Source organism: Dicentrarchus labrax, unplaced genomic scaffold (genome assembly GCF_905237075.1).
Source record: "Dicentrarchus labrax unplaced genomic scaffold, dlabrax2021, whole genome shotgun sequence".
In the NCBI taxonomy this organism is placed as follows: Eukaryota; Metazoa; Chordata; class Actinopteri; family Moronidae; genus Dicentrarchus; species Dicentrarchus labrax.
The window spans coordinates 9,843,456-9,870,004 of record NW_026136718.1 but is presented as its reverse complement, the minus strand read 5'-3'; the positions used below and the strand labels follow the sequence as shown (position 1 = coordinate 9,870,004).

The 26,549-nt window shown below is 36.6% G+C and overlaps 2 protein-coding genes across 2 annotated transcripts in view; both read right to left on the bottom strand.

The window, feature by feature from the left end:
- Positions 1–2,559: 2,559 nt before the first annotated feature.
- LOC127349797 (uncharacterized) lies at positions 2,560–6,246 on the bottom strand. The gene is made up of 6 exons (XM_051375701.1): positions 5,081–6,246; positions 4,783–4,923; positions 4,505–4,534; positions 3,559–3,661; positions 3,136–3,173; positions 2,560–2,897 (listed from the first exon to the last, which is right to left on the bottom strand). The coding sequence occupies exons 1-6, from the start codon at positions 5,199–5,201 to the stop codon at positions 2,848–2,850; spliced, it is 483 nt and encodes a 160-aa protein (XP_051231661.1). The 5' UTR covers positions 5,202–6,246; the 3' UTR covers positions 2,560–2,847.
- The window catches only part of LOC127349794 (receptor-type tyrosine-protein phosphatase C-like), a 61,110-nt gene continuing 37,120 nt past the window's right edge, over positions 2,560–26,549 (bottom strand). The window contains exons 4-15 of the mRNA XM_051375696.1: positions 18,895–19,167; positions 18,540–18,782; positions 18,334–18,444; positions 18,032–18,169; positions 17,780–17,920; positions 17,372–17,524; positions 16,272–16,480; positions 16,108–16,168; positions 15,839–15,977; positions 14,877–14,914; positions 13,584–13,707; positions 2,560–2,773 (exon numbers count right to left, since the gene is read on the bottom strand). Coding sequence (XP_051231656.1) covers positions 13,658–13,707; positions 14,877–14,914; positions 15,839–15,977; positions 16,108–16,168; positions 16,272–16,480; positions 17,372–17,524; positions 17,780–17,920; positions 18,032–18,169; positions 18,334–18,444; positions 18,540–18,782; positions 18,895–19,057 — 1,446 coding nt within the window. The 5' untranslated portion in view covers positions 19,058–19,167 and the 3' untranslated portion in view covers positions 2,560–2,773; positions 13,584–13,657. The remainder of the gene's footprint in view (positions 2,774–13,583; positions 13,708–14,876; positions 14,915–15,838; positions 15,978–16,107; positions 16,169–16,271; positions 16,481–17,371; positions 17,525–17,779; positions 17,921–18,031; positions 18,170–18,333; positions 18,445–18,539; positions 18,783–18,894; positions 19,168–26,549) is intronic.

Sequence of the window (26,549 nt, the reverse complement as noted above, 5' to 3'; positions counted from 1 at the left end):
TCCATCAGAGTTACAGGGCCTTTCCCCACCACTGCTTTCAATAAATATCACAGTGGGGTAGGCATAGGCAGTACAGGGCTTCAAGTGTGTGATTTCATGTGACGACGTTTGAGCAGAATGCTGAAAGGTGAATATTTCTCAATCTCAGGTCGGCCTTCTTCATTCATTTTCAGGGCGTATTTACCAGCGATGGAACTTGTGATGTTGAGTTGTAATCCAAAATAAGTTGTTGAACCAGTGTAAGAACCTAAAAAAAAAAACCAACAGTTAAATATTAAAATAATAGTTAAGTAACTAGTCAAGTTAAGTAATAGTTAAGTATTTGTTCGTGTTGACGCATTCTTTTAGATGTGGGGAAAAAAACCAGGTAACATATTTAACATATGAGATTAAAAAAGTAATATGATACTCACAATGTGGAGATTCCGCAGCTAGAAAATGCAATTACATTTTTGGAAGTTAGAAAACAATAAAACAAGATCATATGTTTATTCATTTCTAAAGCACAAGTACAGATATATTTAAACTACCTGTGGCCCATTCTTCAGCCGTTCTACTCTCCTCTATGTTAATTAATAATCAGTATCTGAAATACTTTCTGTGTTTTTGTTGCTATTCTCTGAGCTCTTCTTAATTTGTGTTTCTTTTGAAGAGCATCCTCTCAGTTTATTCATCTTAAACCAGTCAGTGTTTTGTGGGGGGTTTTTTTTGTGTTTTTTTTGTGTATTTTATCTCTTCATACCGCAAATACAGCTCACTCCCATTCAAGCGGGCCATGTCAAGCTTTGTGCCCACTTCCATCAGACTCATTACTGCCTGTTTGGCTGCTTGGATTTAATTTATTATTTATTTATGGACATTCTTAGGAAACCCTAATCTCACTGGTGGACATTTTAAACATTTTAAACTGCAAAAGTTTTTCTACTCTTTTTTTTGGTTGTCTGTCCTGTTATGCGTAGTGTATGCGCTGATTCATTTACACAGATTAAGTTCCTAAAGAATAAATAGCTAAAATGGATGATTTAGCATCCCAGAGGTCTATTCAAATCAAATCTAACATTGTGACATCATTATTGTTAACACAAAATCAAACAACAAATCTGACTCTTCAAATGCTCTTTAATTTTTTCAAGGAAAGTTAATTAAAAAAACAAAAAAAATCTAAAAATTTAATTAGCTGTAATTTCATTATCTGGAAAATTGATAATAATGCACATTTCCTATCATGCAGTGCTTATTAATACCAGTAAGATGTTTTGCATGTCAGCATAAAGCAGGTTCTCTTATGGTTATTTGTATTTTAAATCAATTTGTTTATTTTGATTTTCTAAAATCTTTTTAATAATGAAGAATAGGCGGTCATTATGGAGCTATTATATCAGACACACCGTGTTGCTTTCAGAACACAAAATTATCACAATCTATAACAAATTTCAAACTGTTTTTTAATATTTTTAATGCGCAAAGAAAATCTAATTTGTTAAAGGGGCCACTTTATGACCTAAATACTCTAATTTAGATTTAAAGTTGCAGGCAAGATGTGTTTTTATTATGAATAGAATAGAATTAACTTATTGTTATTACATATACTGTACAGTCATACAGTTCAACACATCATCCTCTGCATTTAACCCTCCCGAAGTACGATGAGCAGTGGGCAGCCGCTGTACAGTGCCAGGGGACCAACTGCATCTAAGCAAGTACCTTGATCAAAGGCACTGACTTGAGAATTAAGCGAACATGCATGTTTTTAATGGTGGGGGAAACCGAAGCACCCTGAGAACATGCAAACACAAATAATTAAGAGCATGAAAAATGTTTCAGTTGTTGTCATATAAACAATCACTTACTCACCAACCATATGCTACAACAAATTATTTGATTAGAATATAGAATAAGCTACAGCTTTTTTTCAAGTTTATATATTAAAATGTTAAAAATGTCTTTTTTTTTTTTTACATCTTGAAGAATCAAGGGGAATAGATACAAGGACATGACTTAATAATTTTTTTGTTTAAAAAAGCACATTGCGTTGACATTGAAGATGGTTACTTACAGATGGCCAAAGCGATTATTGCAGCCGAGAGCAGCAGGATCTTCAGACCACAGAGACCTGCCATATCCAGGACTTCGGGTGTGTACAGCTACATATGTATGAAGTTGTACTCTTTTTTTAAAAAAAATTATATTATATACTAAGAAAGAAAAGTCTAATTTTGCTTTTCAACAGAGCTTTCTGTCCAATTGCCCACACCTAAATAAACCTCACTCCAGATTTCAAGTGAAATGAGTGGGCGTGATGTCTCACCTCTCTACTCAGAATCTGCCTTTACTTTGGTGACAGGAAGCTTAATTTCCTCTATGTCACTGCAACCAGGAAATCATCTATTATCCAAATCTGAAATCTGACTATCAAGACGATTTTGGTGAGTTTTATTTTGTTTGTTGATGCACAAGGGACCCTTTAGCATCTGTTTGAGATGCCTTTTTAATTCATGGTTAATGCCAAACAATCGCAGTTAGTTTAGGTTCTCAAGTGACTCAATTAGCTAATGTAACATTATATAACTTAAAACTTTAATGATGTCGAGGGGCATGACAAAACCTCGGTATTTGATGACTGAAAGCGGGCTGGTTTCTTACATATTACAATGTGCACATCAAAGCGACAGACAGGCTGAAAGTAAAACAAAAGCAAGCATAATATTGGAGCTATTAGCTGATAACAAAAGATAACTACATTTTAGAGTAATTTCTAAGATGTCAAAAAGACCTACTACATGCTGAACAACACAAGCAGAAGGCGTAAATGATGATTTGGTAGGCAGCTCCATTACACCTTCTTCATCAGCGAGCTTCTCTATGACGCCATCCTGGAGGTCGTGCATTGACATAAACTACAACAACAAACAAAAAGGAAATATAACAACATGATGTTTGTTACTCCTCAGCAAAGAGATTGTTGATAACATATTATTCAAAAGTGCTACAACTGCAAGTTATTTGTTTTGGGGAAATAATACACTCTTCCGAATTGGTAACACATAATCTAATAAATAAGTAATTTGTCGCTGCTGTTTTGTTACCTACTCAAAGACAACTGTAGTAAAACCGAGAAAGCTTAAATGTACTCACTGGCTTCTGATTCAAGCATCATGTCATCATTCACATCACTGTGGAGAAAAGAGAGAATAAAAGTGTATTGGAAATAATATAGAATATTTTATGATGGGCTACACACTGTAAACTGTGGATGTGTCCAAAAGTACTTCTTAATTAATACATTGCTCTACATTTACTGTCTGAAATGTATTATGTATATATACATGGCCCTCAAATTGTCACGGCACAGCCAAAAAACTAGTATTCACTGTCTTCTGCCAATAATCGCAGTAATGCGACGGTACATCTGTCATTGATGGTGCAGAATGATGATGGTATAGAGTCGAGTAAAACTCATGTACGACATATTTCTTCAGCTGTAAAGTCATTACCGTAAAACAAAGCAGAAGCAATGAGACAACTGATGCAACAGATCAGATGCAGAGTGATCCTTACTGGGACTTTCTGCACTTCCGAATGTAAATCTTGTAGAAAAGCAGAGCCACAGGTATGAGGATGATGAGGAAGACCAGAGACCCAATCAGAGCTTTGTCATTATCTGTCAAATGATGGGAGAAAAATATCAATGTGGTAGCATTTATGTTAAAGATACAATGTATAGAAAATGTTCTGTATGTCAATCTGAACAATATGAGACAATTTGTGGTATTAATTAGAACTGCACATACATGAAGTGGTTATAACACAAGATGTATGAGACATGCATACAGCATTATTTCTGTTAATGTATTTTCTATGTCTTTAACCCAGTTCTCACGGGTTGACCAGCAATAAAGCCCTGTATTTTAATCAGGACCTCTTGCTAATGCCTGTCACTGGAGGAGCTACATGTGTTGCTCCTAATTTCACAGTGCCGATGTCTAATTGTGCAACTAACTAACTAACTTCACTTTATACTTTTTTATCCTAATAATGTGGCAACATGACTTGTATTTATGAGATAGGAAGAAACCACTAGTGTCTTTAGTGGCAGTATTATGATTGTTCATAAAATATGAAACGTTTCTCTTCTGGCTTTATTTTGAAAGTGAAACCGGACGTTGCTTATTTATTATCCTAATTCAGTCCACCTGGACGTGGGTAAATGTGTTGTTGCTAACTTGACGGTGCCACGGTCTCCTATCAATCAAACATCCCTGCGCGTCCAAAAGTGACGCTAGAAGTGTTCCTACAGCATCACTTCCTGAAGTGTAGGGCCACTGACCAAGCTGCAGTTTTTGACACGTTGGGAATGAGAACAGATGTTGAACATGCTCCTAAGTTGAAACTAAGTAAAATCCAAACACTCTGCACTCATTACATACATACATGTACAAATCTACTTTAATTACATTCATTGCAAAGTAAAACTGTAATACTGGAGAGAAATATTGATACTCACACTGTGGAGGTGGAGGGGCTGGTGTACTGGCTGAAGAACACATTCAATTGACATTAGAAAAGGAAACAACAAAATATTGATATATTATTATAAAACTTTGAAATACTCGAGCAGAGTATACAGAGCTACTTCAAGTGAAGCATGTGTCTGTATTTTATGTACTTGTATAAACCGTATCCTATACTAGTGTTAGTAGCTGTTGTCTATGAATAACACAGTCTAAACACAATCTAATATAAGAAGAAATAGAGTTGGGTTGTAAATTAGAACGTTCCAACCTGGGATGGTTGTAATGACTGTGGTGTTGGGCGCAGTGGTTGGAGGCGAGGTCGCATTGTGAGTTTGGTTTGTTTGAGAGTCTGGTTCCCTGCTGGTTGAAGTGTCTGTGGGTGAGGATGAGGTGTTTGCAGGAGAAGAGGCTGTAGGAAGGAGAGCATGCTGGAGGTCACCTTCAAGTAGAAATACTTTACTGCCAATAGTCTTACCTCACACAATAGCACTACTGGTTCAGGATAATATGCTGAATGCAACGCTAATGTTCCCAGTAAAACTGTAAATGGAGGTTGAATACATTACCAGACGTGGTGTTTGAACTGGGTGTCTGACTTGAGGACTCTGAGGTGAGGGTCTGCGAGGTAAGTGGAGGTATGTGGGCAGTTGTTTGGGTGGTTGAAGACACGACAGGAGCTTCTGTCATGGGGGGTGGAGTTGAGGCAGATAGGGTGGTTACTGAAGGTGAAGTGGAATAGGTGCGTGGAGGTGAGAGAGTTGAATTATCTGCATTCCAAGAGAACAAAAATCAGGCCAAACTCAATGCCACAATGTCAGTTTCAACAACATTAAAAAGTACAACATGTAGTATTTTCCCTCCAACAATGAACGCTTTCATGCTATAAATTGTTCAAATTCCATTAGTTTGAGCTAGAGGTAACCAGCAACAGATCTCAGGTTCAGTATAACTACAAATAACATGGAAGACGTTTGGAAAGGAGCAATCACAACGACCATTTCAGGCATTTCAATTAAAGTAGGAAGTAGGTTAGATTAGATTAGATAAGATTCAACTTTATTTTTATGGCACAAAGTACAATTACTAAGACAACGAAATGCATATGGGATATGAATAAAATAACAATATAGATATAGATATCACGTAGAAATGTGAATACATTTCATTGTGTAGCAAAACAATGGATCATTACTGTATATAACTTATGTTTAAATATTATAAACACTATGTATCCTCACTGGAATATATTCACATAATTTGAGGACCCTTAAATCATGGTATAGATGATACACAGCAAGTTATTGTTAGTTTGCTTTAGCTCAGATTCAAAGCAAGCCATTTAAGCAATAAATAAAAAAATTTAATCTCAACCTGCTCTTTTGCAGTAATGTCTCACTACTTCCTGCATTGCAGTTGAATGTGAGTGAAAACTGCAGTTTGTAGTTCCTCATGGTTTCAACATAAGCTTTAGCAAAGCAACATTTTATGAAATGAGCACAAACTAATTAAATCAACAATTTAAATGTTTTGTACATAAATAACTGTGTGTAGGTAAGGGTAACTGTGGTCCCACATTCCTCCACCAAAGGATTGTGGACAAAATGTTCACCTGGTTATCATCTAGCTAACCGTAAGGTTTTCACATTTAGTTTGAAACATTATTAACATTATATATGTTTGACGATCATACTCATTTCATGAAATTTAGATGGCTTCAGGCGGGCCGAGGTGAATGTATTGCACAATGTATAGCACAGGAGGAAGCATAATTAGCATAAAACATTTTATACAATGAGATAACAATTAAATGTTACATATTCGGTACCATGTGTGTGGCCACCCACCTGTATCATTTTGACCTGGAATTACAAAAGAGTAAAAAAAGTGTAAATCATTGCAGTTTTTAAAGAAGAAATTCAACAGTATTTATTCTTAGTTACTCATTTTAGTTTTGCATAATAATTCACTTAATTCACTTTTAATTTAATAATTAATTCACTTCACTGGTTCGCTATTGGACTGTGAGTGCTGCCTAAAATCCTCTAGTGCACAGCAGTACTGTGGCTGAACAGGGTAAGGTGACGGAAGCTGCTGCTTTTGCTATGCGGCCAGTATAGATTACACCAAAAGACACCATTTATATGTCACAGGTGTTCTTGGTGAGGCTAAAGGAAAAGTAAAGGTTGTAGATGCACATAGATTCTCTTAGCACAAATAAGTTTAACTTTCTAAACTGTGTTCAGTCTTCAACAGGAAACAGTACAGTTAACACGCTTTGATCTGTCTCTGAGTTTTTCTGTTTCCCTCCTACGGTACTAAGCCTCGGTTTATTTGATATACAGGAAATATTAACTGTGGTCAGAGATGAAACTCATCTCACTACTGCTGGTACGAGTGCTGAATCTGACACTTTGTGAAAGAACAAAAGACCAACGTCGACAAGTTGCGTATGAAACAAATGAACTATTCATTCGGTTTATGTGACCATAGTAAAAAATTATATGAAAAATGACTTTAGGTGGATGGATATGCTTCTTATGGCTGATTTATCTTCTAGTTGGTGGCTTGTGGCAATTTTGGACCTAAATCCTCTGCATCCAGCAATGGTCAGACCACGAGTAAATAATATATACAGTGCTACTGAAAACTTTCAGTCAGCCTTACAGTGGACCAGTGGAAGTCATTTTTTTAGATTTATAGTATAGCATTCCTCAGACAAATGTGCTGTTACCCTCTTCCCGAGGAGGAAGATAATATTGTGATTATTTGTGCAACACTACTCTCAGCATGATTGACCTATATGCGTTCACTTTGGTAAAACTAACCTGGTTTGACCTGTTTCGAGTCTGTCATTTCATTGGTTAATTTAGCCAACAATTCTGTGCCACATGATTGAAATATAAAAATATACAATAATAAAAATATAGTCTTTTCACTACACAATTGATTTCCTCAAAAAAGTATATGGAATTGATAAACATACACCTGTTATTTTATATAAAAAGAGTAATGCTAATCAATAGAAACTCCAAAATGCTCCGGAGGTTGACACACGTTCAAGCAACACTGTATATAGCCTAAGGTATGGCCACGGTTGTGAGTTGGACATGAAACATTCTGCGCACAGTTAAGTCGATAGTTCCCAAAATTAGCATTGGATTTTATGTCCACATGAAAATTTAAATCCCCCGAGATTAAAATTTTGTCAAAGTTCAAAATAAGTGGTGAGCTCTGGTAGCTGAGAAACAGCAAATCTAGCAGGGTTCGTTTAGAATAAAAGTATTTTTTTCAGGAAATACTTTGCATACAAGGTGCTATATAAAGCACGTTGTGTTTTGAAAGAAAATCCTGTCTCTAACCTCTACATCATTCATGTAAAATTAAGTGTTCGTTTTGAAGATCAGAAAATGTTTCCGACAAAGTAGGAAGCAAAAAGGTGAATACGTTTCATTGTGTGGTAAAACAATGAATCACTACTGTATATAATTTAATAAATATTATAAACACTGGAGTATTTTCCTTTTTTCCCATTATTTAATAAAATACGTAAAAATTAAATTTCAACCTGATCTTTTGCGTTAATGTCTCATTACTTCCTGCATTGGAATTAAATGTGAATGAAAATTGCAGTTTGTAGTTTCACATGGTTTTGAAGATCAGAAAATGTTCAAATGAGGCGAGACACAACAGGTAATCATACATGGGCCTTAAAATGTTAAATGTTAAATAAATATGGTATACATTTGATTTTTTTGTACAGTGCTTATTAATACCTGTATGATGGTTTCCTGTCAGCATAAAGCACAAGACTCAAAAGCTGATTGTTATTTGTATTTAAAATCAGCTTGAAAAAAACTTCTTTACGTCTTGAAGACTCAAAGGGAAAAGATAAAAGGACATGACATCACAAAACCTTTTTATTTCCATAATCCCTTTTATTAAAAAAGCCCATTACATTGATATTGAAGATGCTTACTTACAGTCGGCCAAACCGATGATTCCAGCCCAAAGCAGCAGGATCTTCAGACACCAGAGACCTGCCATATCCATGCGGTAGGGTGCATGCAAGTCAAGTGGGGACAAAGAGAAGATGTTCACACAAAGAAGGTGTCTTTCCTCTTTTGTGATTAAAAGTATTGATAAATGTCTGTCATGAAAACATCATTTCCTGTTTTTTGGCTTGACGCATGCTCAGTGCACAGCTGGTTTGAAACTCTAATTTAATTATTGTCCTTCATACCTATTGGATAAAGGACACCCTATTCTTTGTGAAACACTGGCTTTGTGGCTATACCGAATCATTTTCCAAAATTTGGCTACTCTGGTGCCACAATGTATGAAAGAATGCAGAAAAAACTCTTGGTTGTTAGATAAGCCACAATAAAGTGCCCTCTAGGGTCCCCTTCCACTGGATAAAACGTGATGTGGTGCCCTTTAGGATTGTAACCCTAAGTCTGACTAAACAGTTTCACCATAAATGCATGTACCATGTACCGAGGCTGAGTCCTTGCTGCAGCGGCCCAGGGTTCGAATCCGACCTGCAGCCCTTTGCTGGGTGTCATCCCCTCTCTCTCTGCCCCCCTTTCCTGTCTACCTTCAGCTGTCACTATCAATAATAATAAAAAAAAAGGCAATAAAAAGCCCCCCCTCCAAAAAAATACTTAAAAAAAATATAAAAAGACCTGTTGCGTGAGACATGGGGTCACCAAACGGCACAAAAAAGACTTTGAGAACAATGGTAAAATTGGAGTGAAGAGTTTTCCAATTAGTGGCAGCAAAACTGAGAGACATAATAGAATGTTATTGATGGTTGAAGCATTGTTGTGTTGCACTTTTTACCCTGGTACTGGAAGACTGGCAGGGTAATAATGTCTAATGAATGTATCAGGAAAAGAAGGATCATGTAGAGGGTAGAAAACATGGGCAAATGTCTCCACAACGCTTTGAATGTAAGTCATTTTGACACTTATTTTTTGTCTTTGACTTTTTTTGACAACCTAGAAGGAGTTGTAGATGCTGTAACAAAAGCAGTTTTAAGTCTGCTGTTTACCTTAGTCACTGACACCAAAAACATTTTCTCCATGGTTCAACTTTAACAAGGTATTACTGATTTTCCTGGTAAAACCATGAAAAAAAGTCAAAACATAGTTCTCATTATGGTCCAGTGGATGCATTTGACCCACCAGAAAGACATTCTGTGTCGACAAAATGTTGTGATTGTAACCGTTGCTGTGTAAGTTTGCGGTGTAGTTGTATTGGCATAGCAACAGCTTATTTGAGGATTTTCAGTCAGGATTTAGAGGATTCATCACAGCACAGAGACAGCACTAGTTAAAGTTAATAACGGCCTTTTAATTGCTTCCGACAATGAACTTGTCTCTGTACTTTTGTTAGATTGTTAGAGACCTGAGCATCAAATTGGCATTAAAGGAACCGCACTAAGCTGGTTTAAGTCATACTAATCAGATCGTTCTCAGTTTGTCCATGTTAACGATGAATCCTCCTTAAACACTAATGTTAGTAATGGAGTTCCACAAGGTTCTGTGCTTGGACCAATTCTATTCACTTTATGCTTCCCCTAGGCAACATTATTAGGACTCACTCCATTAACTTTCACTGTTATGCAGATGATACCCAGTTATATCTGTCGATGCCCGATGAAATTAATCCATTATCTAAATTACAAGCATGTCTTAAAGACATAAAAACCTGGATGAGCTGCAAGTTTCTGATGCTAAACTCAAACAAAACAATTAAATTCTTGTACTTGGCCCCAAACACCTCAGAGACTCACTGTCTAAAGATATAGTTACTCTAGATGGTATTACTTTGGCCTCCAGCACCACTGTCAGGAATCTTGGAGTTATCTTTGTTCAGGATATGTCCTTTAATTCCCACATTAAGCAAACCTCAAGGACTGCCTTTTTTCATTTATGTAACATTACAAAAATTAGACACATCCTTGCACAGACTGATGCAGAAAAACTAGTCCGTGCATTTGTTACTTCTAGGCTGGATTTCTACAACTCCCTAGGCTACCCCAATAAGTCCATTAAGACCCTCCAATTAATTCAGAACGCTGCAGCACGAGTACTGACAGGAACTAGAAAAAGAGATCATATTTCGCCTGTATTAGCTTCTCTGCACTGGCTGCCTGTAATATTCAGAATAGAATTTAAAATCCTCCTCCTCACCTACAAAGCTCTTCATGGTCAGGCCCCTTCATATCTTAAAGAGCTCCTAGTACCTTATTACCCCTCTAGAACACTACGTTCTCTGAATGCTGGGCTACTTGTGGTTCCTATAGCCTCTAAAAGTAGAACAGGAGCCAGAGCCTTCAGTTACCAAGCTCCTCTCCTGTGGAACCAGCTTCCAGTTTTGGTTCGGGAGGCAGACACCCTCACCACATTTAAGAGTAGGCTTAAGACATTCCTCTTTGATAAAGCTTATAGTTAGGGCTGGCTCAAGTGAGTCCTGAACCATCCCTTAGTTATGCTGCTATAGGCCTAGACTATCGGGTATTTCCGATGATGCACTGAGCTCCTCTCTTCCTCTCTTTTTCTGCACACATTAATGTCCCATTAATGCATGTTACTAACTTCACTTCTTCCCCGGAGTTCTTGTGCTTTCTCGTCTTGCAGGTTTTCACGGATCCTGGTGGAGCCTCCTGCCATGGTCCTGCTTGACTCCCACTGCTAATATTACTGATATTATTGTTATTATTATCATTATTATTATTATTACTATAATCGCAGCTTATTGTCCCCCATCATTGTTGTTGTTTTCATCGTCGTCATCTTCTTCATGTTCATCATCATCATCACCATCAGTCACTACTATTAGTGTAGTTGTTGCTACTGTTGTTGCTGTGCACCTTTGTGTGTGTGTCTCTCTCTCCGCCGGGGACAGCCGGGCCCTGTCCGAGGTTCCTGCTTCTTAAAAGGAAGTTTTCCCTTGCCGCTGTCGCCCAGTGCTTTCTCGTGGTGGGAACTGTTGGGTCTCTGTAAATAATTAAGTAAAGGAGTACGGTCTAGACCTGCTCTATTTTGAAAAGTGTCTGCTGTGTCTAATTTTTTAAATTGTATTTATACAAATAAAATTGAAGGGAATTGAATTGAATTATTGTTAACAAATATGTTGAAGAGATAGCAGATCCTTGCCTTGTGTAGCCGTCCACGTCATGAGTCAAACACAGTGTAACTACCTAACTTATGTCGTCAGCTGAGATACCAAAGAGAAAAGTCAAACATATATATATGTACAGATAAATATATTTGATTAACTACCTGTGGCCTATTCTTCAGGCGTTCTCCTCTCCTCTCCTCTATGTTAACTAATAATCAGTATCTGAAATACTTTTTGTGTGTTTTTGTTGCTATTCTCTGAGCTCTTAATTTGTGTAATGTGTTTCTTTTGAAGAGCATCTCCTCATTCTGTTAATCTTAAACCAGTCAGTGTTTTGTGTTTTTTTTATCTCTTCAGGCTGCAAATACAGCTCACTCCCATTCAAGCGGGCCATGTCAAGCTTTGTGCCTACTTCCATCTGACTCATTACTGCCTGTTTGGCTGATTGGACCCAAATTATTATTTATTTGTGGAGATTCTTAGGAAAACCTAACCTCACTGGTGGACATTTTAAACATTTTAAACTGCACTTGTATGTTCTCTCCTTTTTTGGGGGGGGTTCTCTGTCCTGTTATGCATAGTGTATGCACTGATTCCTTTACACAGATTAAGTTCCTAAAGAATAAATAGCTAAATGGATGATTTAATATTCCAGAGCTCTGTTCAAACCAAATCTAACATTGTGACATCATTATTGTTAACACAACAAAAACAAACAACAAATCTGACTCTTCAAATGTTCTTTTATTTTTTTTCAAGGAAAGTTCATTAAAAAACTCAAAAAATCAAACATTTTTATTAGCTGTAATTTCATTATCGGGAAAATTCATAATAATGCACATTTCCTATAATGCAGTGCTCATTAATACCAGTAAGATGTTTTGCATTTTTCCTGTCAGCACAAAGCAGGTTCGCTTATGGTTATTTGTATTTTAAATCAATTTGTTTATTTTGATTTTCTGAAATCCCCTTAAAAAGGAGTTTTTATGCACAAAGAAATAGAATAGAATTAACTTATTTGTATTACATATACTGAACAGTCATACAGTTGAACACATTGTCCTCTGGATTTAACCCTCCCTAAGTATGAGAAGCAGTAGGCAGCCACTGTACAGCGCCAGGGGACCAACTCCGTCTAAGCCCCAACATCACCCCAGCGTCCACCTGTAGGCTCTGGCTGGGGGTTTAAGGTATTTGCTCATCACTCCCCAATATCTCTATGTAAACATATCTGCGGGGAATGACGAGGTCGGAGCCTAGACGCCAAAATCTAAATATGCTATACTGCTGTAATAAACATTTTAAATGTGAGTTGTCTGACTGAAATACATTTTTTGTTTAAAAAAGCACATTGCGTGGACGTTGAAGATGGTTACTTAAAGTTGGCCAAAGCAATTATTGCAGCTGAGAGCAGCAGGATCTTCAGACCACAGAGACCTGCCATATCCAGGACTTATGGTGTGTACAGCTACATATGTATGAAGTTGTACTTTACTTTGGTGACAGGAAGCTTCATTTCCACTATGTCACTGCAACGAGGAAATCATTATTATCTAAATCTGAAATCTGACTATCAAGACGGTTTTGTTGAGTTTTATTTTGTTTTTTTGATGCAGAAGATACCCTTTAGCATCTGTTTGAGATGCCTTTTTAATTCATTGTTAATGCCAAACAATCACAGTTCGGTTAGGTTCTCAAGTGACTCAAGCCACTTATGTAACATTATGTAACTTAAAACTTGTAATGATGTCGAGGGGCATGACAAAACCTCGGTATTTGACGACATGGGAATAAAAGTTGGTTGGTTTCTTACATATTATAATGTGCACATCAAAGCGACAGACACGCTATAACTAAAACAAACACAAGCATAATATTGGAGCTATTAGCTGATAACAAAAAAAACCCTACAATTTAGAGTAAATTCTAAGATGTCAAAAAGACCTACTACATGCTGAACAACACAAGCAGAAGGAGTAAATGATGATTTGGTAGGCAGCTCCATTACACCTTCTTCATCAGCGAGCTTTTCTATGACGCCATCCTGGAGGTTGTACATTGACATAAACTACAACAACAAACAAAAAGGAAATATTACAACATGATGTTTGTTACTCCTCAGCAAAGAGATTGTTGATAACATATTATTCAAAAGTGCTCTTCCTGCTGCACTCTTCCTAATTGGTAACAGGAAGAGTTACCCCTTTAACGACAAGAGTATCGTATTTGATACATGAGTTTTTTAGACCTGTGTGATATTATTTTTTCCTGAAAAACCTGATGTATGCAATCAGACACACACAGTGCATGCATAATCAACCAGGGATCAATAATTCATGCACCAGAGGGCTTTCAGTTGTGACATCCAAAATGGCTGCCATCAATCAGTGACCAATTTTGAAAAAGTTAAGGTAATAAAAACATGTAATGTAAATCCATCTTGCCTGAACAAGGACATACACTGTTTTCAGGCCTACCACAATGCAAGATAAAGAGGCTGTGAACCAAAAAATTAACCAAACTAAGTGAGAACCACTGGTTGGTTTGTCATTGCTGTGTGATAGCTTCATTTGTTGTGCAAAATGGAAAAAAAATATTTTGTATGTTTGAAATTACTTGAGGAAAATTTTAAAGGAAACTGAAAGCTTAATGGGTTAAAACGTTGTGTTTTTTATTTTTTATTTTCTTATTTTTTAAAGTTATTTTTTTTGGACTTTTATTGCCTTTATTTAATAGATACAGCTGAAGATCGACAGGAATGGTTGGCAGAGAGAGAGGGGATTGCATGCAGCAAAGGGCCGCAGGTCGAATTCGAACCCTGGGCTGCTGCAGCAAGGACTCAGCCTCGTTACATGGGTCGCCAGCTCTACCAACTGAGCTAACTGGGTGCCCTAAAATGTTGTGTTTTATATATTTTTGTTTGTTTAAGATAAACTGTGAGCAATAAATTGCACAAAAATACCGGATGTAGCAAAAATAATACAAATTAAAACTCATATATCCAAATTGATATTTAATAAATCTTTTAATAATTAGTCAGTAGTTCAACACTCTAGTTTTAAAAAATAATACATTCATTATTATTAATTATTATTAATTATTTCATGGTTCAGGCATTACAGTTTTAACCTAACTGCTAAAATATGAAAGTAATTTGTCGCTGCTGAATGTGACTGCTGTTTTGTTACCTACTCAAAGACAACTGTAGTAAAACCAAGAAAGCTTAAATGTACTCACTGACTGTTGATTTAAGCATCATGTCATCATTTATATCACTGTGGAGAAAAGAGAGAATAAAAGTATATTGGGAGTAATATAGAATAATTTATGATGGGCTACACAGTGTAAACTGTGGATGCGTCCAAAAGTACTTCTTAATCAATATATTGCTCTACATTTACTGTCTGACAGTTATATTTCATTGTCACAATTCTGAAATGTATGTACTTTATATACATGGCCCTCAAATTGTCACAGCACAGCGAAAAAACTAGTATTCACTGTTTTCTGCTAATAATCGCAGTAATGCGACGGTACATCTGTTAGTGATGGTGCAAAATGATGTTGGTAAAGAGTAAGTAAGTAAAACTCATGTACGACATGTTTCTTTAGCTGTAATGTCATTACTGTAAAGCAAAGCAGACAATGAGACAATCAACTGATGCAGCAGATCAGATGCAAAGTGATCCTTACTGGGACTTTCTGCGCTTGTTATAGTCAGTAGTTTTCTCCTCCTTGGTTTCCCTGTCTCCCTCTGTGTGTGTGTGTGCGTGTGTGTGTGTGTGTGTGTGTGTGTGTGTGTGTGTGTGTGTGTGTGTGTGTGTGTGTGTTTGGACTCCTCCCACTCTCCCTGATTACCTGCTCACCTGTCTGACTGCTCAAACCTGCCAGCCATCAACTCATCAGCCCTGCAGTATATAAACCCCGGTTCTCTAGCCACACAGATTGTTGTATCTACAAGCCTGGTAGTGACTTTCTTGACTAAGTTAGAGAACTTAAGAGAAGTGCTTTTGCTACGAACGTTAACCTTGTTTTTTCCCGTGTCTCAGGATCATACCCTTCACTACAGCTACCTGCCCGCTCCTTCCTGTCTGCCACGCTGCCTCTATCTTCAAGTTCCACTCTGCCTGGGTCTAAGCCATATCCTCTCACCATTTCATCCCCTGGTTCTCAATAAAAAATGTCTTTGGAAATCATACCAGATGAATTTGTGGTCTGCTTGTGGGTTCCTCTGTTTAACATAACAGCACTTCCGAATGAATATCTTGTAGAAAAGCAGAGCCACAGACATGAGGATGATGAGGAAGACCAGAGACCCAATCAGAGCTTTGTCATTATCTGTAAAATGATGGGAGAAAAATATCAATGTGGTAGCATTTATGTTAAAGATACAATGTATAGAAAATGTTCTGTATGTCAATCTGAACAATATGAGACAATTTGTGGTATTAATTAGAACTGCACATACATGAAGTGTCAATGACCTTCATCACTGGATTGCTCTCCCTTCTTCCATTGAAAACAGTCACCTGCAAAGACAGAAAATCTGTTTATCAGGAAGTTTAGCATTTAAAGAAATAGGACGACTTAAGTTGGAATAATGTAGAAACCAAAAATTAGGATTATACAAACTTTCACTTTGTAGGTCGTTAAGTAGCTTAGATCTTTGAATTCAAATTCACATTTATTCTTTTCTTGTTTAAGGTTCTTGTCATGACAATCATTAAGACATGCAATGTATTTCTCCTCAGGTCCATTTAAATCTTTTACACGTTGGCAGGTTACTTTAATCACATTATGCTCCACAAGATCCACCCTCAGGTTAGTAACTTCTCTTGGTACTGTAAGAGAGTGAAGAAAAACAACATATTTTCTGTTTGATACAACGCTGTATTTTACTTATCGTTAAAGTGATATTTGAGTTTCTGATAGCAGCAGTTTTAACACCGATTAGTGTGTTTCTCTATTGGTTGTGCTAGTTGTCAGTAGTAATACAAATACAAAATGTGCAAAGAAAGAAAACAATTCATTATAAAGTCAAAGTATTCTGTATTCCTTTATGGCTTTAAATGACAAATACCTTTTTAAAAACAGTTTAAAACCAGTTAAACAAAATGGTATTTAAAGTAAATTTCTAGATTCCACTTTAAAGTAAATGTTTTACAAATGCCTTCCTGAAAGTGAAAGAAATAAAAATGTATTCATCCATTTAAATTAGTTTTATAAATGTAATTTATTTATTACAATTTAACACTGACAAAGTCTATAATATTATAATACTCTGGTACCACACTGCAGACTTTAACAAACTGATCAGAACAGACTGAATGAACTGACCTGATAAATTACACCATTTATATAAATACATATGAATATATATAAGTATATGATATAAATACAGAAAACTGCATTTAGAATTAAAATTACTATAATTAGCTCAAATAACAACCAAATAATTAATTATAAATGATGTTCCAAATTCATTTAGTAATCATATTTCTTGTACAAGAGTCAGTTCTCTCCCCAAATTCTTCCAGAACAGTTTCAACTCTGTAAGGTCTTAGAAAGTGTTTCAGAAAGTATTTACTTTTACTGCCACATATCATATCATATTCATATTCAACTATATATGAAATACACAACCTTAATAAATAAGTAGTCAGGATATAGTCTGTTTGTATTATTCAGGTGTGACTGTAATTTTCACCAAAAGATCTATTTTGTACACTTACCTCCAACGTCAATTTTCTGTCTAATTTCAGTTGATTGGCCAACGTCCTTGTTGTTGTAGGTGGGTTGGACTTTACAGGTATAGTCGGTGAATGGTTTCAGTCCAGTAAAAGAACATGTTCCTCCTTGTTTGTTAACTGTAGCTTGTCGTTGGTCTGTTGTGTTTGATTGAATAACAAGGCAACAAAGACACAATTAAGGGAAAATATAACAGCAGATTGTTTTGTTGGTTAAGTTACCTATTAAGTGATAACAAACTGGATATCAATCAATCAAACTATCTCTCTATATATATGTTCCATGGATGATTCAAATGTCCACAGTATATTTCACTATTTAGGTAAACTGACCAGTAAAATAATCTTCAAATGCTTAATAATCAAAGAGTGAATCTAAATCATTTTACTTACCACTGTGTTTCGTCCCACAACTGCAGTGATAAGAAAGCTTCGGAAGATTGGGAAGATCTTTACAGTTCTCACTGGTTGTGGTCCAACTCAGATCAATGGAGGTATTGGTTGCTGTCGTACTTCGGTCGGTTATTTTAATATCTGTTAGAACACATTAGAAATCAGTAACACTGAGTATCTGGTGTTGTCCTTTTGTCCATAGTTATCTTATTGTTCTTATGATTGCACTGAGGTAAAGTGAATATCACATACCACACTCAATGTTGAACTTGATAGCAGGTGTGTTTGTTATGATGACATCACTGATGTTCTTGATCTGACCAGTACAGCTGTAGTCTGTGAACGGCTCCAGCTCCGACAATTGCTTGGTGTTGTCGGGATTTTCATTTTCTGAGGAGACACAAGGATGACAACGTTTCTTCAGCAACTGGTATTTGTACCTCAGTGCCTCTGAACTGTGATCTTAGTACAGTGAGAGCATCTAATGGTGCATATTGCCTCTATTACCATATAAATCCATTCATAATGTTTTTGACAGACTTCTCTCCACTTACCCTGACAGGTGTAATCAACAGTGAGATTACAGTTTGGAGGTAATGTTGGTTTTATTTCCGCAGGAAGTCCAGTTGGAGCCATCTGATTTATTTCACTTGGATTTAAAAAATCTGTCAAAGAAAAAAACGGCACATACATTAAAGATTATTAAGTAAGGTCGGCACCAAATATAATTCAAAATACAGGAGGACTCTACTGTACATACCAACACTGATGCTTTTGGTTTTGATAAAGGAAGAGTCTTTCACACAGTTTCCTGATGTGAAGATTGTCGTCAAATCGGAGCAAATGTCATTGTAACCAGGTTTGATGCAGATTGTGTTCCTGTCACTTTGGCATGGCACAGCTAGAATAGTATTTGGTGTTGAAAATGAAGACCTGATGTTCCATTCACTCCGGTAACAAACATATCCAGGGATGCAGCTGACATCATCAATGTCCGTTTCCTCTGAAATATACAAGTGATGCACAAATGTCTTCCTGTTTTACAAACAGTCTAATTTTTTATGAATGAAAAGAAAATAAGATGCAATTCAACAGTATCAATTATTTTTACTCACTCATTCCAGGTGTTGTTGTAGTTTCATTTCCAGTGCTGTTACAGGTTGTTTGCTCTCCGGTACTATCAATAAATGCCACACTGTGCTCATATGCAGTACAGGGCTTCAGGTGTTTGATGTCATGTGATGAGGTTTCCTTGGAGAGCTGACGGTTGATTGTCATTTCTTTCTCTAGCCTGCCTTCTTTTACCTTTATGATGTAGTTACCAGCAGTAGATCCTGTAGTCAATGTAATCTTGAGGCCAAACTTGATCGGTACAACAGTGTAATCACCTGTACATAAAACCAACAGAATTATAAAATCTTTTAGTTAATATAAACCACCTGATGACATTTTATATGTGCTTGTTTATATAGATGTTGAACATGCTCCTGAGCTGAAACTAAGTAAAATCCAAACACTCTGCACTCATTACATACATACATGTATATTCTACTTTAATTACATTTCAGTAGCCAACTCACGTTTGAAATGTTTATTAAGCAGTATAGCATATTTAGTTTTTGACGTCTAGGCTCCGACCTCATCACTCCCCACAGATATGTTTACGTAGAGATATTGGGGAGTGATGTGCAAATCACCTTAACCCCCAGTCGGAGCCTACAGGTGGATGCTGGGGTGGTGGTGGGGCTTACAGAGCAGCAGTAGCAATACAGATGCAGGGCAACAGCGACATTGACAGAGCAGAGGGAGAGCTGGGAAATTGTGCAGTTTAAATAGACCGCCAGATTGTTAAGGGTGCGCTTGGTTAGTGATTATGGAATAAGGCATGTCATGTGTGTATATCAGCGCAGCTCGAGTTGACTGCCTGAACTAGCTCAGAGGCTTCGCTCCATTAATTGCAAAGTAAAACAGTAATGCTGGAGAGAAATATTGATACTCACACTGTGGAGGTGGAGGGGCTGGTGTGCTGGCTGAAGAACACATTCAATTGACATTAGTAAAGGAAACAACATAATATTAACATATGATTATAAAACTTTAAAAATACTCTTTCAGAGCTACTTCAAGTGAAGCAAGTGTCTGTATTTTAACTTCCATACTTCTATGAACCATAGTCAGTGCTTGTGTTAGTAGCTGTTGTCTACACTTACATATAGAATAGAAGATTTACTTTCTTGATCCTGAATAGGGAAATTATTTTTCACTCAATGTTTTACACACATCGTCCCAAAATACAATAATGTACACACAGGGCTTATAGACATGCAAATGTGTAGTGATGGTAAAGTGATGGCTGCCACATAGCAGCGCTTTGGGAGCAGTAAGGGGTTTTGTGCTTTGCTCAATGGCACCTCGGCAGTGCCCAGGAGGTGGAACTGGCACCTGTCCAGCTGGTTTTGAGAGTCTGTTTTCTTGCTGGTTGAAATATCTACTTGAAGTCTTACCTGACACAATGGCACTACTAGTTCAGGATAATATGCTGAATGCAACCTGAATGTTCCCAGTAAAACTGTAAACGGAGGCTGAATACATTACCAGACGTGATGTTTGAACTGAGTGTCTGAATTGAGGACTTTGAGGTGGGGGTGAGATGAGTGGAGGTGTGTGGGCAGTTGTTTGGGTGACTGAAGGCATGAGAGTAGCTGTCATTGTTTTTTCCTAAAGGTTGCCACCCAAACAGGATTTTGTCAACAATGTTACACTGTTGGTATAACTCTGCAAAAACAGCTATGTATCAAGCTCATTCATTTAGTAAACAATAAGAAATACATTTTTGTTTTTTCACAACAATTATATGTTACATATTCAGTCATTTGTGTATGGCTACACATGTGTCATTTTGACCTGGAATTACAAAAGAGAAAACAAGTGTAAATCATTGCAGTTTTTAAAGAAGCAATTCAACAGTATTTATTATTTTTAGTTACTAATTTTAGTTTTACTTTTGTTTCCAGTGCGGTTACATGGTATCACTTTGCCAGTAATATCAATAAATGCAACAAAGTACAGGGCAACCAATATTCATAAATGTGAATCAATACAGCTGTTTACAGAGATAATTCACTTCACTGGTTTGCGATTGGACTGTGAGTGCTGCCTAAAAGCCTCTAGTGCACAGCAGTACTGTGGCTGAACCGGGTAACGTGACGGAAGCTGCTGCTTTTGCTATGCGGCCGGTATAGATTACACCAAAAGACACCATTTACAGTGGGTACGGAAAGTATTCAGACCTCTTTAAAATTTTCACTCTTTGTTTCATTGCAGCCATTTGCTTAAATCAAAAAAGTTCATTTTATTTCTCATTAATGTACACTCAGCACCCCATCTTGACAGAAAAAAACAGAAATGTAGAGATTTTTGCAAATTAATTAAAAAAGGAAAAGTGAAATATCACATGGTCATAAGTATTCAGACCCTTTGCTGTGACACTCATATTTAACTCACATGCTGTCCATTTCTTCTGATCCTCCTTGAGATGGTCCTGCTCCTTCATTGGAGTCTAGCTGTGTTTAATTAAACTGATTGGACTTGATTAGGAAAGGCACACACCTGTCTATATAAGACCTTACAGCTCACAGTGCATGTCAGAGCAAATGAGAATCTCTCTGTGACCATTCTTGACTGGCCCAGCCAGAGCCCTAAACCCAATTGAGCATCTCTGGAGAGATCTGAAAATGGCTGTCTACCAACGTTCACCATCCAACATGACAGAACTGGAGAGGATCTGCATGGAAGAATGGCAGAGGATCCCCAAATCCAGGTGTGAAAAACTTGTTGCATCATTCCCAAGAAGACTCATGGCTGTAGTTGCTCAAAAGGGTGCTTCTACTCAATACTGAGCAAAGGGTCTGAATACTTATGACCATGTGATATTTCAGTTTTTCTTTAATAGATTTGCAAAAATTTCTACATTTCTGTTTTTTTTTCTGTCAAGATGGGGTGCTGAGTGTACATTAATAAGAAATAAAATGAACTTTTTTGATTTTAGCAAATGGCTGCAATGAAACAAAGAGTGAAAAATTTAAAAGGGTCTGAATACTTTCCGTACCCACTGTATATGTCACAGGTGTTCTTGGTGAGGCTAAAGGAAAAGTAAAGGTTGTAAATGCACATAGATTCTCTTAGCACAAATAAGTTTAACTTTCTAAACTGTGTTCAGTCTTCAACAGGAAACAGTAAAGTTACCACGCTTTGATCTGTCTGAGTTTTTCTGTTTCCCTCCTACGGTACTAAGCCTCGGTTTATTTGATATACAGGAAATATTAACTGTGGTCAGAGATGAAACTCATCTCACTACTGCTGGTACGAGTGCTGAATCTGACACTTTGTGAAAGAACAAAAGACCAACGTCTACAAGTTGCGTATGAAACAAATGAACTATTCATTTGGTTTATGTGACCACAGTAAAAAATAATATGAAGAATAACTTAGGTAATTTAGGTGCTGATGTTCCCATGGATATGCTTCTTACGGCTGATTTATCTTCTAGCTGGTGGCTTGTGGCAATTTTGGACCTAAATCCTCTGCATCCAGCAATGGTCAGACCCGAGTAAATAATATATACAGTGCTACTGAAAACTTTCAGTCAGCCTTACAGTGGACCAGTGGAAGTCATTTTTTTTTTTTTTTTTTTTTTTTTTTTTTAGATTTATAGTATAGCATTCCTCAGACAAATGTGCTGTTACCCTCTTCCCGAGGAGGAAGATAATATTGTGATTATTTGTGCAACACTACTCTCAGCATGATTGACCTATATGCGTTCACTTTGGTAAAACTAACCTGGTTTGACCTGTTTCGAGTCTGTCATTTCATTGGTTAATTTAGCCAACAATTCTGTGCCACATGATTGAAATATAAAAATATACAATAATAAAAAAAAAAGTCTTTTCACTACACAATTGATTTCCTCAAAAAAGTATATGGAATTGATAAACATACACCTGTTATTTCATATAAAAAGAGTAATGCTAATCAATAGAAACTCCAAAATGCTCCGGAGGTTGACACACTTTCAAGCAACACTGTATATAGCCTAAGGTATGGCCACGGTTGTGAGTTGGACATGAAACATTCTGCGCACAGTTAAGTCGATAGTTCCCAATTTTTAGCATTGTATTTAATTTCCACATGAAAATTTAAATCCCCCGAGATTAAAATTGTCAAAATAAGTGGTGAGCTCTGGTAGCTGAGAAACAGCAAATCTAGCAGGGTTCATTTAGAATAAAAGTGTGTTTTTTTTTTTTTTTTTTTTTTTTTTCAGGAAATACTTTACATACAAGGTGCTATATAAAGCACGTTGTGTTTTGAAAGAAAATCCTGTCTCTAACCTCTACATCATTCATGTAAAATTAAGTGTTCGTTTTGAAGATCAGAAAATGTTTCCGACAAAGTAGGACGCAAAAAGGTGAATACGTTTCATTGTGTGGTAAAACAATGAATCACTACTGTATATAATTTAATAAATATTATAAACACTGGAGTATTTTCCTTCTTTCCCATTATTTAAGAAAATACGTAAAAATTTAATTTCAACCTGTTCTTTTGTGTTAATGTCTCATTACTTCCTGCATTGGAATTAAATGTGAATATAAATTGCAGTTTGTAGTTTCACATGGTCTTGAAGATCAGAAAATGTTCAAATGAGGCGAGACACAACAGGAAATCATACATGGGCCTTAAAATGTTAAATGTTGAATAAATATGGTATACATTAGATTTTTTTGTACAGTGCTTATTAATACCTTTTATGATTTCCATTTTTCCTGTCAGCATATGACATCACAAAACCTTTTTATTTCCATAATCCCTTTTATTAAAAAAGCCCATTACGTTGATATTGAAGATGCTTACTTACAGTCGGCCGAACCGATGATTCCAGCCCAAAGCAGCAGGATCTTCAGACACCAGAGACCTGCCATATCCAGGCGGTAGGGTGCATGCAAGTCAAGTGGGGACCAAGAGAAGATGTTCACACAAAGAAGGTGTCCTTCCTGTTTTGTGATTAACGGTATTAGTAAATGTCTGTCATGTCTCACATTTGCTGTAAGTGTGGTACATGCGGTGTTTGAAAACATCATTTCCTGTCTTTTGGCTTGACACATGCTCAGTGCACAGCTGGTTTGAAACTCTAATTTAATTCTTGTTCTTCATACCTATTGGATAAAGGACACCCTATTCTTTGTAAAATTAGAAAAAAATGTTACACTTGCTTTGTGGCTCTACCAAAGCATTTCCCAAAATGTGGCTACCCTGGTGCCACCATGTATGAAAGAATGCAGAAAAATCTCTCTGTTGTTAGATAAGCCACAATAAAGTGCCCTCTAGGGTCCCCTTCCACTGTTTAAAACGTCATGTGGTGCCCTTTAGGATGGTAACCCTAAGTCTGACTAAACTGTTTCACCATAAATGCATCACAACTTTTAGATTAGAGAGATAATGTTTTTTTTTGTCAGATGGACCTCCCATTCCTTAGACCCTAATATGTTACAGCACTGAAAGTCAATGTATTGTAACTCAGTGATGTGTTTGTATGGCTTTAAAACGCATGTCCTGTCTTTGTGGTGAAGTAAAGCCGTTCTTCAGCAGATGCTATTTAAAGCAGATATACTGGAAAATTGTAAACTTAAAAAAAAGCCTGTTACTTAACCTCAAAACAGGTAATCAACGCAAATATACTTAAAAATGACCTGTTGCGTACCATGAGACATGTGGTCACTACACAGCACAAAAAAGAATTTTCCAATTAGTGGCATTAGTGATCATGTCTGATCATGGAGAGGGTAGAAAACATGGGCAAATGTCTCCACAACGCTTTGAATGTAAGTCATTTTGGCACTTTTGTATTGTCTTTGAAAACATTCAGAATGTCTCTTTTTTTGACAACCTAGAAGGAGTTGTAGATGCTGTAACAAAAGCAGTTTTAAGTCTGCTGTTTACCTTAGTCACTGACACCAAAAACATTTTCTCCTTGGTTCAACTTAAACAAGGTATTACTGATTTTGCTGCTAAAACCATGAAAAAAAGTCAAAACCTAGTTCTCATTATGGTCCAGTGGATGCATTTGACCCACCAGAAAGACATTCTGTCGACAAAATGTTGTGATTGTAACTGTTGCTGTGTAAGTTTGCGGTGTAGTTGTATTGGCATAGCAACAGCTTATTTGAGGATTTTCAGTCAGGATTTAGAGGATTCATCACAGAACAGAGACAGCACTGGTTAAAGTTAATAACGGCCTTTTAATTGCTTCCGACAATGGATTTGTCTCTGTACTTGTATTGTTAGATATTAGTGCTGCAATTGATACCATTGACCATTAATATTACTTTGGCCTCCAGCACCACTGTCAGGAATCTTGGCGTTATCTTTGATCAGGATATGTCCTTTATGCACATATTAAGCAAACTAGGACTGCCTTTTTTAATTTACCTAACATTATCAAAATTAGACACGTCCTGTCACACATCCTGTTAATTCAGAATGCTGCAGCACAGGTACTGACAGGAACTTAGAAAAGCGTTCAAATTTCCCCTGTATAAAGTTGCTCAGGTGAGTCTGGAACCATCCCTTAGTTATGCTGCTAAAGGCCTAGACTGTTGGGGGATTTCCCATTATGCACTGAGCTCCTCTCATCCTCTCTCTTTCTGCACACATTAATGTCCCATTAATACATGTGACTAACTTCACTTCTTCCCCAGAGTTCTTGTGCTTCCTCATCTCGCAGGTTCTCATGGATCCTGGGGGAGCATCCTGCCATGGTCCTGCTTAACTCCCACTGCTAATATTACTGATATTATTGTTATTATAATTATTATTATTATTATTATTACTACTACAGTAACTATTATTACTATAATCATGGCTCATTGTCGTGTAGTGAGTCAAACACAGCGTAACTACCTAACTTATGTCCTCAGCTGAGATACCAAAGAGAAAAGTCAAACATCTATATATGTACAGATAAATAAATTTGATCAACTACCTGTGGCCTATTCTTCAGCCGTTCTCCTCTCCTCTCCTCTCCTCTATGTTAACTAATAATCATTATCTGAAATACTTTTTGTGTGTTTTTGTTGCTATTCTCTAAGATCTGAATTTGTGTTATATGTGTTTCATTTGAAGAGCATCCCCTAATTTTTTAAATCTTAAACCAGTCAGTGTTTGTGAAGCTTTGTGTCTACTTCCATCAGACTCATTACTGCCTGTTTGGGTGCTTGGACCCAATTTATTATTTATTTATGAACATTCTTAGGAAACCCTAACCTCACTGGTGGACATTTTAAACATTTTAAACTGCACTTGTATGTTTTCTACTCTTTTTTTTTTTTTTTTGGTTGTCTGTCCTGTTATGCGTATTGTATGCACTGATTCCTTTACACAGATTAGGTTTCTAAAGAATAAATAGCTAAAATGGATGATTTAATATTCCAGAGCTCTGTTCAAACCAAATCTAACATTGTGACATCATTATTATTAACAAAAAAAAATACCAATTCTGACTCTTCAAATGCTCTTTAATTTTTTCAAAGAAAGTTCATTAAAAAAACTCAAAAAAATCCAAAAAATTTATTAGCTGTAATTTCATTATCGGGAAAATTGATAATAATGCACATTTCCTATCATGCAGTGCTCATTAATACCAGTAAGATGTTTTGCATTTTTCCTGTCAGCACAAAGCAGGTTCGCTTATGGTTATTTGTATTTTAAATCAATT

Coding starts and splice junctions, on each gene's coding strand:
- LOC127349797 (XM_051375701.1), bottom strand. CDS start 5,201: ATGACAGAAGCTCCTGTCGTGTCTTCAACCACCCAAACAACTGCCCAC. Junction 3,662..4,504: donor AGCCCCTCCACCTCCACAGT/GTGAGTATCAAT, acceptor ATCATTTGACAG/ATAATGACAAAGCTCTGATT. Junction 2,898..3,135: donor GATGCTTGAATCAGAAGCCA/GTGAGTACATTT, acceptor TTGTTGTTGTAG/TTTATGTCAATGCACGACCT.